This window comes from Pituophis catenifer, unplaced genomic scaffold (assembly GCF_029215685.1).
Source record: "Pituophis catenifer annectens isolate HBS135680 unplaced genomic scaffold, rPitCat1.0.hap2 SCAF_7, whole genome shotgun sequence".
Taxonomy (NCBI): domain Eukaryota; kingdom Metazoa; phylum Chordata; class Lepidosauria; order Squamata; family Colubridae; genus Pituophis; species Pituophis catenifer.
Window position 1 is genome coordinate 47,962,215 of NW_027256887.1, and position 13,061 is coordinate 47,975,275.

A 13,061-nucleotide genomic window follows, 5' to 3' on the forward strand; every position below is an offset into this window, starting at 1 on the left:
TAGAATAAATAAAGTATTTTGAAATATAATTTGGACAAAATATAACGATGAAGCATTCTTTATTTTAGTGTTATATTTAAATGAGTTCATATTAACAGAGGTACCGGTAGACATTATCAATGCTGGAATTCATTTTCAGTGCTAGGCTTGGGTGTATTTAATCTGATTTTATGGGAGAAAGAAGGAATGAGTATTGTAGTTTATGGATGTCACTAGTGAAATATTGCTGTGAACAGGACAAACAGCTTCATTACTCTGATTATTTCCAGCTAAAAACATGTTTAGCAGCTGTTTGCTTTGGCCATTGCACTGCCTTTTTTGTTTTTTTATCTTTCAAAATGATTTTTATAAAAATGTGGGTTGGTCATTTTTGTAACCAGGAAGATGTCTGCAATTCTAGTGCTGTAGATTCAGCAGTGTTAGATAGTTAGTATCTGAGAATACTTTTCTTATTCTCACTCTCACTGTTTCTTTCTCATTCTTTTGATTAGCGTAAGGAGATGAAACAGAAAATTTATGAGTTCTTTAATCCCAGACAGGCAGCTTTGCAGCAGTTACATTCAAGAAAGGTTCACACTCCAAAGAAATGGTTAGTCTGACACAGCCACTGATTCAGTCGGTATGGTTTGTGTGGAAAAGCAAGAATAGAGATGAACAAAAAGACTTGCCTCTTGGAAAAACTATTACCTTATTTTTAAAAGTTTCAAACGATGACTGCCGTTTTTGCTTAAAGCATTTGTTCTGGAATGCGTTGAAGTTAAAGTCTACAAGACTGAGGTCAGGAGCAATTTTCTTCTTGGCAGAAAGCAGAGACATTTATAAAAGCCATGCCTGTGTTTGGTGTTGCCGCAAAGCTAAAGCACGGACCTATAGGGTCACAGCCTGCTGATACTGTCCAAACAATCCCAAATTTTGGCACAAGCGGGTCACAGCAGTATTTATCAAAATCTCTGGAGCTTTCCAGGACAGAGAACTCAATGATTTCTTGTCAGATTACGTTAGAGTCAACCTCTGATTTTGGAGAAGTAAAAGCACTTCCAAGAAAAGGCAAGGATACACAGGACAGCAAGGTTAGTTCTAAACTTTACCTGCAGATTGGAACTCTGGAAAGAATGGCCTAAATATTTATCTTACCTTGGGATGAGTATAAAATTCTGTGCAATAATAATGCAAACATTGGAATCATTCAGAGGGTAAAGAATCTTTTATTTGATGTATTTAATTGATGGCTGGTATTTATATTATATTTTAAGAAACAGTTTGTTCCTATGCTCACCTTGAATCCCCCAAGGATGTTTTTGAAAACTGTCTTGATTTTTTATTTTATTTGTGTATTCTTTTGTATCCTCTATACTGCTATTTATTTTGTAGAGTTTAAAAACTGGGGAAACTAGGTAAGTTCCATAAGATGTGTACTAGGGTGACATTGAATAATTCTAATAACTATGAGCCATAAATGCAATAATTCTTAGTAGTATCATTTGGATAACTAAAATACTTTCATTGTGTTAATTAAAGAGATTAGCTATTGCTTTGGTTTTTCTATCTTAGGTACCAGCAGATTTTTTTTTACCTTCTGCTATATTTTTTAAGAATAAGGACTTAAGCAAAATTAAAAGATGACATTAAGTAGCTTGAAATCTACTCACTCTCTTAGAACTCCTATGTTATCCTAGGTACAGAACCAGAAAAATATTTGCACACACTTAATTTTTCTAGTTTGAGTAAAGGACTTTTCAGGGCTTAATATTACTTGGCAGGTACATAAATATTCCTTTATCCAAATATTACTTGCGTTTATTGTAATTTTTATGAGGATCTCTGAAAAGGCATCCTAGCCCTTCTTTTACTAAATGTGCCTAGGAGAGTGAATAATTTTTACAGTTTTTACTCTCAGACATGAAACTACCAACATAGTAATCAGTTTATAACTTCTTTAGCAATGTAGCGTATCTATATTTTTGTTCGTTTGTTTTCTGCCCCCAGAAACAGAATCCTCCAGAGATTTGCATTGTTCCTACCCTGGAACAATGTTACACTCAAATTTTTAATGTGTTATAGTCTTCTTGTTAAAAGGGACGCAGTGGCTCAGTGACTAAGATGCTTAGCTTGTCAATCGAAAGGTTGGCAGTTCAGCGGTTCGAATCCCTAGTGCCGCGTAACGCGGTGAGCTTCCGTTACTTGTCCCAGCTTCTGCCAACCTAGCAGTTCGAAAGCACGTAAAAAATGCAAGCAGAAAAAATAGGGACCACCTTTGGTGGGAAGGTAACAGCATTCCGTGTGCCTTTGACGTTTAGTCCTGCTGGCCACATGACCATGGAGACGTCTTTGGACAGCACTGGCTCTGTCCAAAACTCTTGGCTTTTTCACAGCCAAGGCTCTTGGCTGTGAAATGGAGATGAGTACCACCCCCTAGAGTCGGGAAGGTCTAGCACAAATGTGTGAGGGGACCTTTACCTGTACCTAGGCTTCTTGTTGTTTCTGTTTTTTCCTGCAGGCAGTCTTTCATAAACTATAGCTGCTGGCAATGAATAGACTTAGGGTCAGACTTGGCTTTCCTCCTAACTGCATAGTGTCAGGGTTCCAACGGATGCCCTAATTAAATCATGAGGCTTGAGCCAAGATAGTTTCCCATCCCACCTGGCCTATGGCAACTCAAGAGCAGGCCAGGGATGCTTTGTGAGTTGACATATAGTATGGAAAAACTTTTTTACATCTTCAACCACTATTGTCTTCACTATCCTGGTCATTGGAGTAGAAGCCAACTGTGGGATGCAGTTAGGACTTCAGTGTCTCTGTTTGAAGCATACCTTAGTACCTCTGCATCCCTTACTTTGGCATGGGAAGAAGGGCTGCTTTTATTGTTCTCTGATCCAGCGGTGGATCCACTTACTTTCACTACCAGTTCGGGAATGGGAGCATGCATCTCTTCTGCACATGTGCAGAGCCTTCTGCGCATACACAGAGGGTCAAAAATGGAATGTAATGACATCCTGGTGGTGGGTGGAGGCTCCCACTGCCAGCGCTACCAGTTCACGCGAGCCGGATAGATCTGGCAGGATTTCACCACAGGTCTGATCACAATAGTATTGTAAGTGTTGCTGCTACTGGGCTCTACCGTTGCTCCACTTATCATCAATATAAGATATTTACATTATTAATATTTACATTATTAATATTAATTATGCTGTTCTCATCTTTTTCAATAGAAAATTTATATGACTGGCCATCTTAAGTATATAACTCTGGGTAATTAGCAAAAGTCATATAGACACATACAAAAATCCCAAATATGAAAATAACCCCATAACCAAAGTTAAAATAAGCTGATCTGAATCAAACCCAAGATGCTCTATAACAAGTTCACAAACCTCATTCAGGTATATTGGATTCCCATAAAATCCTGGCTTTAACACCTGGAAAGAAGTCAAGTCTTACTGGTCTTCTTGAATGTCAAGATGTTTCTTGTACTCGGTACTAGCTTAATTCTGAAGTGTGAATATACCCACAAAATAAGATGGGTGTTAGCAATAGCACTTAGATTTATATACTGCTTTATAGCCTTCTCTAAGCGATTTACAGAATCATATTGCCCCCAACAATCTGGCTCCTCATTTTGCCGACATTGGAAGGATGGAAGGCTGAGTCAACCTTGAACTGATGAGAATTGAACTGCTGGCAGTCAGCAGAATTAGCCTGCAATACTGTATTCTAACCACTACGCCACCACTCAGATGTATTGAACATTTTCTTTCTTTATCTTTGATTTAAAAAACATAACCAGCTAATTTCTTTGCATAGCATGGGGATTTAGAACCATCAAACTGAACTTTACTGCATACTATTATATCTAATGGTCCAGGAGAAGTGCAAATTCCAAGCCTGTCTTTCTATTCATTAATATTACTTTAAAAGGACTAAAATGATTAGTTCTGAAATCCTACCTTACTACTATGGATGCTAAAAACTTCTGACAGATTATCTGGTAGTCACTTAATAGCCATTTGATGCCGATCAAATACAACCCCAACAATGGTAACCCATATACATATGTTATTACAACAAATAGCCACTGCAGACTCCTGTTATGGATATTCTTCGTGTTAGAACCAAAGGTGCTTTTTCAAAAGGTAACTGGACTTTCTTTGTTTTTCCTTGAAGATATTTTGGTTCTCATCCAGAAAACTTATCAGAACTGAAGAAGCTTCTTGGATGAGAAGTGAAATGTCTTCAAAGAAAGTCCAGTTGCTTTTTGAAAAAGCACCTTTGGGACAATCATGACTGGATGACTGAGAATCTCCATAGACATCTTTGTGTAAGAATTAAACTGCCCCCAGTTATTTATTTATTTATGGCCACCCATCTCATATACATGACAAAATGTGGATTTTGGACTATTGCTGACCAGACCTTTGTGTAACTTCTTGTGACTTTCTTAGGATCAGCAATGATTCAATGTATAGCATTCTTAGCTCATGGTGCTATATCTTAAGGAATGTTTCCACATATACAGTTCAGATAAAAGAGCTTGCATTCAAAATGTAATGAATACTTGTCAGAATTTCCAAATGCAAGGAAAATCTGCTTGTCTTTGAACAATTATTGAATATAATTGGAAATGTGGGAACTCTCATTTTTAGGAAAAATGATGACTATATTTGTTATAGATAATGGAAAATATGAATTAATCATCTGGTTTACATTTATGCTTGGCTGCTGCTTTCAAATTCTACTTCAGCATTTTACATGAACTGGGAATGAAGCTCTAGCACTTGCTATGCTTAATTTTTCCTGTCCTATCAGAAAGGTGCTATGATTGACATATGGAAAATTCACTTTATATTATACAATTTGAGATATTCTGATTCCAACATGAATGAGCATTTTCCATAGTCAATACTGCAAGCCATTATACCATCCTCCTGATTGTTAAAGATTTTTGGCTTCCAAGTTATTTGTATTGCCAAATAATGTCTTAGAATACAGCTGCAAAAATCAATTCACAGGTCCCTAGATACTCCTTTTATTCTAGTTTATATCTTCTGGATTTGGAGGATTTTCAGGTTTTGAAACCATAGAAAATTGTTTAGCTTTCCATTCAGTCTCATATATAAATAGGGTCCTTTTCCTTATAGCCACCTCCCCAGCTTCAGGAGGGATCTCTCAAGATGATCAAAATGCTTAGACAGGTTTCTTAGAAGGAATCATTCCTTGATAATCACTAGTTTATTCAGGGATTTAAAGCTTAGTATGAACTAGGGTTGGAAATAGACAATACAACTGATTGAAACTGATGAAGCACTAGCAGTCTATGTTTCATTCAATCCCAGTTAGCATGTTATAGTGATTGGAAATATTTTCCAAATGTGTGGTAGGAGACACCCTATACTGAGGAAGACACTCTCATAATAGGCTGATAATGGACTTCAAAGGGTGAATGGGTCAATGATATGTAACAACTCTATTAGTGAAGACATAGTAACCAGAGAAGGAACTTTGAAAAAACAGTGATAAATAAGAATCTATGGTAAAACAATCTGATAGGAAAAGAAGCCAAAAGGGGAAAAAAATCCTTAAAAATGAAATGTTAAAAGTACGATGATAGACAATTCTATCAAAGAAAAAACCAGAAGCCAATGTGGCTGCCTACAATAATTTGAAAATAAAAAATGGATGTGAGGAAAAAGGAATAAGTCACCAAGACAAGTACAAATTTGGACAGAGCTCAAGTTTATTGAGTTAGTGTCAGCAAACTGAGATTGCAAAGGATGAGGTACAACAACTTGAAAGTAAGAAAAAGGAGATATATATTACTGGATCATAAGAGTAACAGATAACAAAAATAAGATAAAATGACTTAACTCTTGCTTTGGCCTAATCTATTAGAAGAGGATATCTATTCTACAAGCAATTATAAAGTATTGGTTATCAAGGAGCAGGATTCCTATCTGAACTTTATAGATAAGGGGATGTCTACTGATTTTGAATAGGTAACTTGGAAATATCAGTTAACAGTGAACAGCAGAGGGTATGTAAAAATCAATTACATTCTGATTAGTCAATCAGTCATACCAGGATTGGATAGCATGTGTATTACAGTCATTCCTTATGGCCACTTTCATGTGTCAGTTCTGCCTGGTTCTGGACCAGGAGGCCTTGTTCAAAATCAGTCATGGCTTGGTTACTTCCTAGTTGAATTAGTGCAGTTCACTCCGCATGGAGCTGCCCTTGAAAGACCATCTGGAAATTACAACTGATCCAGAGTGCAAGAATGTATATACTCATGTGATCTTTGATTGTCGGATACTATACTACTATGGTGAGAGTTGCAGTAGCTTCCAGTTCCTTTCCATGTACAATTCAAGTTGCTATTTGTCATATTTAAAACCTTGCATTGGTATGGTGCCAGGTTATTTACAGAAATGTTTCTCCCTGTCTGTTCTACTAAGTCAGATGAGGTGAGCATGCTGCAGATTTCTTCCTTTACATATGGTCATACCAGTGGTGAAATCCAAATTTTTTTTACTACTGGTTCTGTGGGCATGGCTTGGTAGACATGGTGTGGCTTGGTGGGCGTGGCAGGGGAAGGATATTGCAAAATCTCCATTCCCTCCCCACTCCTGGGGGAAGGATATTGCAAAATCTCTATTCTCTCCCCACTCTGGGGCCAGCCAGAGGTGGTATTTGCCGGTTCTCCGAACTACTCAAAATTTCCACTACCGGTTCTCCAGAACCTGTCAGAACCTGCTGGATTTCACCCCTTGGTCATGCCTTCTCAATAGCAGTCCCTGCCCTATGGAGCCCCTTTCTACTGAGATCCAGAAGACACTTAAACTTCTAGCCTTCCTGAAGGACTTAAAAACCTGGCTCTTTCTCCAAGCATTGGGATAGGGAAAGTCTAGAACCCTTTGATTATTGGTGAATGTTGTCTTGGGCTGCCAAAAACTGTTTTTGGGAATTGGTTTTTATTGTTTCTTATATACAGTATTTTATTATTGATTCCATGAGCTATCCAGAGTCATAATACATAGAAGGCAGTGGTGGGTTTCAAATTTTTTTACTACCAGTTCTGTGGGCGTGGCTTGGTGGGCATGACAAGGGAAGGATACTGTAAAATCTCCATTCCCACCCCACTCCAGGGGAAGGATACTGTAAAATCTCCATTCCCTTCCCAATCCAGGGGAAGGTTACTGCAAAATCCCCATTTCCTCCCGATCAGCTGGGACTTGGGAGGCAGAGAATAGATGGGGGTGAGGCCAGTCAGAATTTTTACTACCAGTTCTCTGAACTACTCAAAATTTCCTCTACCGGTTCTCCAGAATTGGTCAGAACCTGCTGAAACCCACCTTTGATAGATGGCCATCCATACAAGTTTCATAAATCAATTAATTTGAGTATAATCATTAATTGCTACCTGTTTTGGTGGCTGCCTCAATTTGATGCTAATGTTTGGTGATGACAGAATTTCTTTTCTGGGTTCCTACTTCCAGTGTTACTAATAAGTGCATCTTATATCCTGAATGCATTTTACATTTGCTTTGATGCTTACATAGGAGGGTTCATGTTTTTATTGGAATGAGAAATTTGCTGAAAGATTGCATAACTTATTGAAATTCTCAGTCAAAGATTTCACATTGTTTAGTCTTGGTAAGGCAAGTAATTATTCCCATGTGAAAAACAGATTTTTAGTGCCTCTTGGGAAGAATAGAATAAACCAAGTATAGAACACTTAGAAAATACACAAGGTAAATAAAAAGGAACCTATTGTGAAATAGTTAAGGCAGGGTCCTAGAGGCTGTGGTGACAAAGGCTGAAACTTTGCCAGAAGACAGAGAAAATTTTTTTAAAACTGCAATATTAATAGTAACAACCTGGTATATCTGTCTAAGATAGAATGAATGGTACATTATTATAATAAACCTTGTTTGGTATAACTTCATATTTCAGTTGATTTCAATATGTTTGGACTGTGGCAGGAAAAATGTATGTGTTGTGGTCCGCCAGCAGCCTGCGAAGTCAGGCAGCGAAGTCAGACAGCGATGAGGCTGAGGAAGAACATGGGCCAGTCCTGGAGGCTGGGGAAGGCCCAGATGAGGGCTCCATGTCAGAGGCAGAGATGGGGCCAGGGCCATCGGGGAGTGAGGTGCGGACTCCAGAGCCTCCAGACCCTGATAGTAGTGAGGCAGAGGAACAGAAGGAGCCTGTTCCTAATGCACGCTGAGAAGAGTTGCCAGAAGGCAAGAGCAGCTCAAGCAAAGAGGACAACTCAAGAGATGATTGGCCCTCCCATAAGGCTTAAAACAGACCAGCAATGGTGTTTGGGCTTTGCCAGAAAACAACGTTGGTAGCTTCATCTTCGTCTTCTTCTTCGTCTACGTCTTGTATTTATTTTTGTATCTGTGACTTCTGAACGTGTGCCAAGAAAGGCCTTTGGCAGTTTGCCTAATTGGACCAAGGTTTGCAATAGGACTGAGGAATTTGTGTTTGGAGGAATTTGCTTTAATTTAGTTGAACGACACTGGGAATGAAGTAATTCTCAGCTGTTCGAATAAAGTTTGTTTGTTTTTTCACTGACTGATTTTCCTACTACTTACTTGGCCTGAGTCACAAGAGTATGTGTGCATTGTTTACTGCATTTTAAAATACTTTTATCCAGTTTTTCAGTCCAAAGAACTGCCACAACAGCTTATAAAAAAACCAATGAAAGAAAAGTACCGAGAGAAAATTGATAAAACTCCACTTTGAGTGGAGCTAATAGCAAAAACGTTTGAAATAAAGCTGTCAGATATGGTAAACTATGCTTTCTGAAGAAGCTGCAATGAAAAGTTTACATGACTTGAGATGGAGATATTTGCCAACCCATATTTTTCTATTCTATGTCCTTACAGAGTTATCCAGTTTCTCAAACCTGAATGTGATTTGAAATAACCTTGCCTGCTGAAATTACTACTTTTCCGAACATGGCCCAAATAGGAATAAATGTATATATTTAGAAAATGCACAAATGAAAATTGTACATGTTTGTACAACAAAAGTTCAGATGAAAGTGCACAAAATACAATTTTTGTGCCAATTGTTCTTAATTAGAATTTGCAAGGAAGTATGGAAATTCCCACAACTGTTTCTACTGGTATAGCACTTCATTCACTACTATCCATTTGACCTTTCATTACAGCAGAATTTTTGTAGGTGTCCTCACACAATACCATTTGGAACTGTGAGAATGCAGATTCCTAAGACTTATGTCTGAAATCTTCAAGGTAAACGTCACTATCTTTAGAATCTACTTTTCCATGTTTGTTTTCTGGCTGAATAGCCTGTTTTCTCATTAGAAAAGTCTACTTTTCAACACTTGCTCAAAATCATTGTTTAGCTGAAAATATCCAATTAATGCAGCTGCAGTTGATATGGAAAATGAGTTCAAGGAGAGTCTCTTGAGCATTTTGTATCTTTTTCTCTCCAAATATTCTTATCCCAAACTTTATTCCATATTTGTAGTACCTTGCCAAGATCTTAATGATGCTGTAATGGACTCCCAAGGTTTTGGCAGTTCTTTTTTCCTGTTGTGCATTATGGTTTGATATATAGGACATCTGTAAAACCACCAGATCTTAGTAATCCAGATGGTCATCCATAAAAACCAAACTTCCTAAGAGTGTGGTTGAATTCTTTTGTCCAGTAATAAAGGTCTGTGTGCTTCATATATAATTTAGGGTGAGTAAGGCATAAATCACCATGCTGAACTTTTATTCTAGCAATAGTGAGATTTCCTGGCAACATATGCCAACATCTAATCAGGATGTTCTTTTGTAAACACATGCTAATTTAAAAGAAATTCTAAATACACTCTAAGGCCTGATATAGTTTTTATACTGTATAACGCTTGTTGCAAAGGAGTTACAAAAAGGAAATGTGAACAAAGTACTATTTATTTCTTGTATTATGGATGTGATATCTATATCAGTGAAGGTTAACCTTTTTGGTGCTGAGTGCCCAAAGCGCGTGCGAACACACACACATGTGCCCAAACCCCCAAAATGCACTGTGAGTGTCCCCCCACTGTGGTGCATGCACAACACCCCCATGCATGTGCCCCAGTCCCCCAAGCCCCGTTTTGGCTTCTAGGATGGTGCAGAAAGCTTTCCAGACCCCAAACGCCCGCTGCCACATCCCATTTTGGACTTGGAAAGCCTCCTGCACCAACCTGTATCCCCCACACATGTGCCCCTCCCCCACACATGCACGCGTGCATCCCCTGCATGCACCCCACCCTGCACATGCACGGCAGAGACCTGAAGACCATCTGGCCTGCAGAGTTACATGTGCAATAGAGCTGGGCATTTTATGAGACCCCTGAGAATCCTATGCCTGAGAATTTAAAGGACTTGGCAGCCAGGCTTCACCTTCACCTGCCCTCTATTTCCCTAACATGCATACAGTTTCTCTCACAGGGAAAGGAAGCAGAGGAACCATAACAACAGCTGAGGCAGTCTGCCTTCTTGCCTAAAGGCTCAGAAAGTGCTACAACACATCTGGGATCAGCAGGGATGTTATTCAGAAATCCTCCTCAGAATAATGTCTGTTATCCAAAACCAAAAGCAAGACAGCACATAAAGAGTCATCTTCAGAGATGTAGCTAAATAGCTTTGCTATTTTATTTCATTGGCATCAGGCATTCTAGAAGGTTATGTTTTGATGCTATAGTAGACCAATAGTACAGCTGGAATTGCAAAATGGATGGTCCAAAGGAGAAGCCCATGTCCTAGTAGAATGTGGACTGTCTGGTGAGCAGTCAAAGGCTCCATTATTTATTTTATTTATTTATTTATTTATTAATCAAATTTCTATACCGCCCTACTCCCGAAGGACTCAGGGCGGTGAACAGCCAAGATAAAATACAGACAATACAAATATTAAAAATCCCTTAAAATTATTAAATATTTCGGCCGAAACACAGATTAAAACACCCAATTTATAAAATCACGAATTCAAAAATTTAAAATTTAAGAATTTAAAAGAGGGGAGTTAGGCCAGGCCAGCTTGCTGAAATAGAAAAGTTTTGAGAGCACGGCGAAACGTGCGCAGGTCCGGGATCTTCCGTATCTCTGGGGGGAGCTCGTTCCAGATGGTAGGTGCCCCCACAGAGAAGGCTCTCCCCCTGGGGGCCGCCAGTCGACACTGTTTGGCCGACGGCACCCTGAGGAGCCCCTCTCTATGGGAGCGTACTGGTCGGTGAGAGGCTATTGGTAGCAGAAGGCGGTCTCGTAGATACCCCGGTCCGATGCCATGGAGCGCTCTAAAGGTGGTAACCAAAACCTTGAAGCGCACCCGGAAGACCACCGGGAGCCAGTGCAGCTCGCGCAGGAGGGGGGTCACATGGGAGCGCCACGTCGCTCCCATAACCACCCGCGCGGCCGCATTCTGGACCAGCTGGAGCCTCCGGGTGCTCCTCAAGGGGAGCCCCATGTAGAGAGCATTGCAGTAGTCCAAGCGGGAAGTAACAAGAGCATGAGTGACCGTATTTAACGAGTCCCGATCCAGAAAGGGACGCAATTATTGAAGCTCCATTCCTGCAAGTCACCTTTTTGCAGCAACTGTAGGGTTCTGTGCAAAATGTCATGACTCTTTTCTCATTCTGGAACCATTTAGTTAAGCATTTATTTATTTATTTAGCATATGGCATAACATACATGGACCAGCAATATATATTAACATTTCACTTAGATTAGTAAAGCACTAATTTTTTTAAAAAATAAATCAGATACTGGATACTGATAAATGCCCTCAGCTTACAGCCAGTCACAATGTGATCTACAGTTTGATGTGGGACCCCCCAGTCACACTTGAGGGGAGGATATCCATTTACACAGAGAGCCCTGGCAGATGCTGTGTGCGGTGCAAATCCTATTCATTGCAAATCCATTGCTAACATAATTCAAAGCTTGGTACCTTTTCTGTGGGGTCATTTATATGTTGTTCTATGTCTAGGCCGTCAGCAACCTACTTGGCTTTCTATTGGGGATCGTTGAGCAGATGCTGTGCAAGTGGAGTCTTCCTGGATCTGAGTCTTCTTGCTGATAAATGAGGAAGATCAGCATGCACCTGTAGGAGTGAATTAAGCACCATTAAATCTTTCTGAGGTTAATAAACAAATGAAATAACCTTACAGCTAATGCTGAAATTAAAAGGATGTATATTTAACTTTTGACTTGTATAACAAAACAAATTCTGTTTGTTTGAATGTTTAAAATACGTTGTAAGGACGTGACTTCTAAGAGCTTATGTGTACTGGCTCTTTGCTCCATTGACAACAAGAAGCAAGCAACAATTTCTGGATGGCAGTAATGTACAACTTTTGTGTGCATGTGTGTGTGCAGGTGCTCTGTTTTCTTGACACATTTTTGGAAATGGCTTGCCATTGCTGCCACTGATTAATTAGGTGCCTTTGTGTAAGAGGCTTTTTGCTGCCCCAGGCAAAAGAAGATTTAGTGCAGTTCATCTTTGTTCAATTGAGCTTTGTGGAACTGCAACAATATGCCCACTGGAAAATGTTAGGCACAACTGATAGTTTCAGATGGTACAATACATATGGATTCTCTGGACTAATATACAGCACTTGTTTCTGAAGCAGTGAAATCTGACATTAGCAAGCTCACACAGCTGGTATTTCAAAAAGACAACTGGATTTTAAAAATTGTGGCCCCTCCATGTCATGCCATCTTTGTGCACCATTGCACATGTTTGTGGTGAATTTGTGGCTTCCACTTGCCTTTTTCCTGGGCCTGAGCATGACTGGTTGAGGTCACCCAACTGGCTTCATGCCTCAGGCCAGACTAGATTTCATAGTCTTCTGGTTTGTAGACTGATGCCTTAACCTCTGCACCAAACAGATGTCCTAATCTCCTTTTCATCATCAAAGCAATCTATTTTTCTGCTTTACCTAATAAAAGGCCCTTTCCATGTTATGTCTGTTTGAATGCCCCACTTTGTTTGGAATAATAAATGTCAGTTTGTGGCAGGCTAAGTGCAGTTGTTTATTGGATATTTTATACAGAAGAAGG

General features: G+C 39.4%; 1 protein-coding gene across 2 annotated transcripts in view; it reads left to right on the top strand.

The window, feature by feature from the left end:
• The first annotated feature begins 827 nt into the window (after positions 1-827).
• Positions 828-13,061, top strand: part of NAV3 (neuron navigator 3) — a 227,241-nt gene continuing 215,007 nt past the window's right edge. For both annotated transcript variants that reach the window (XM_070947671.1, XM_070947672.1), the window contains exon 1: positions 828-1,070. In XM_070947671.1, the coding sequence (XP_070803772.1) occupies positions 828-1,070 (243 nt within the window). The remainder of the gene's footprint in view (positions 1,071-13,061) is intronic.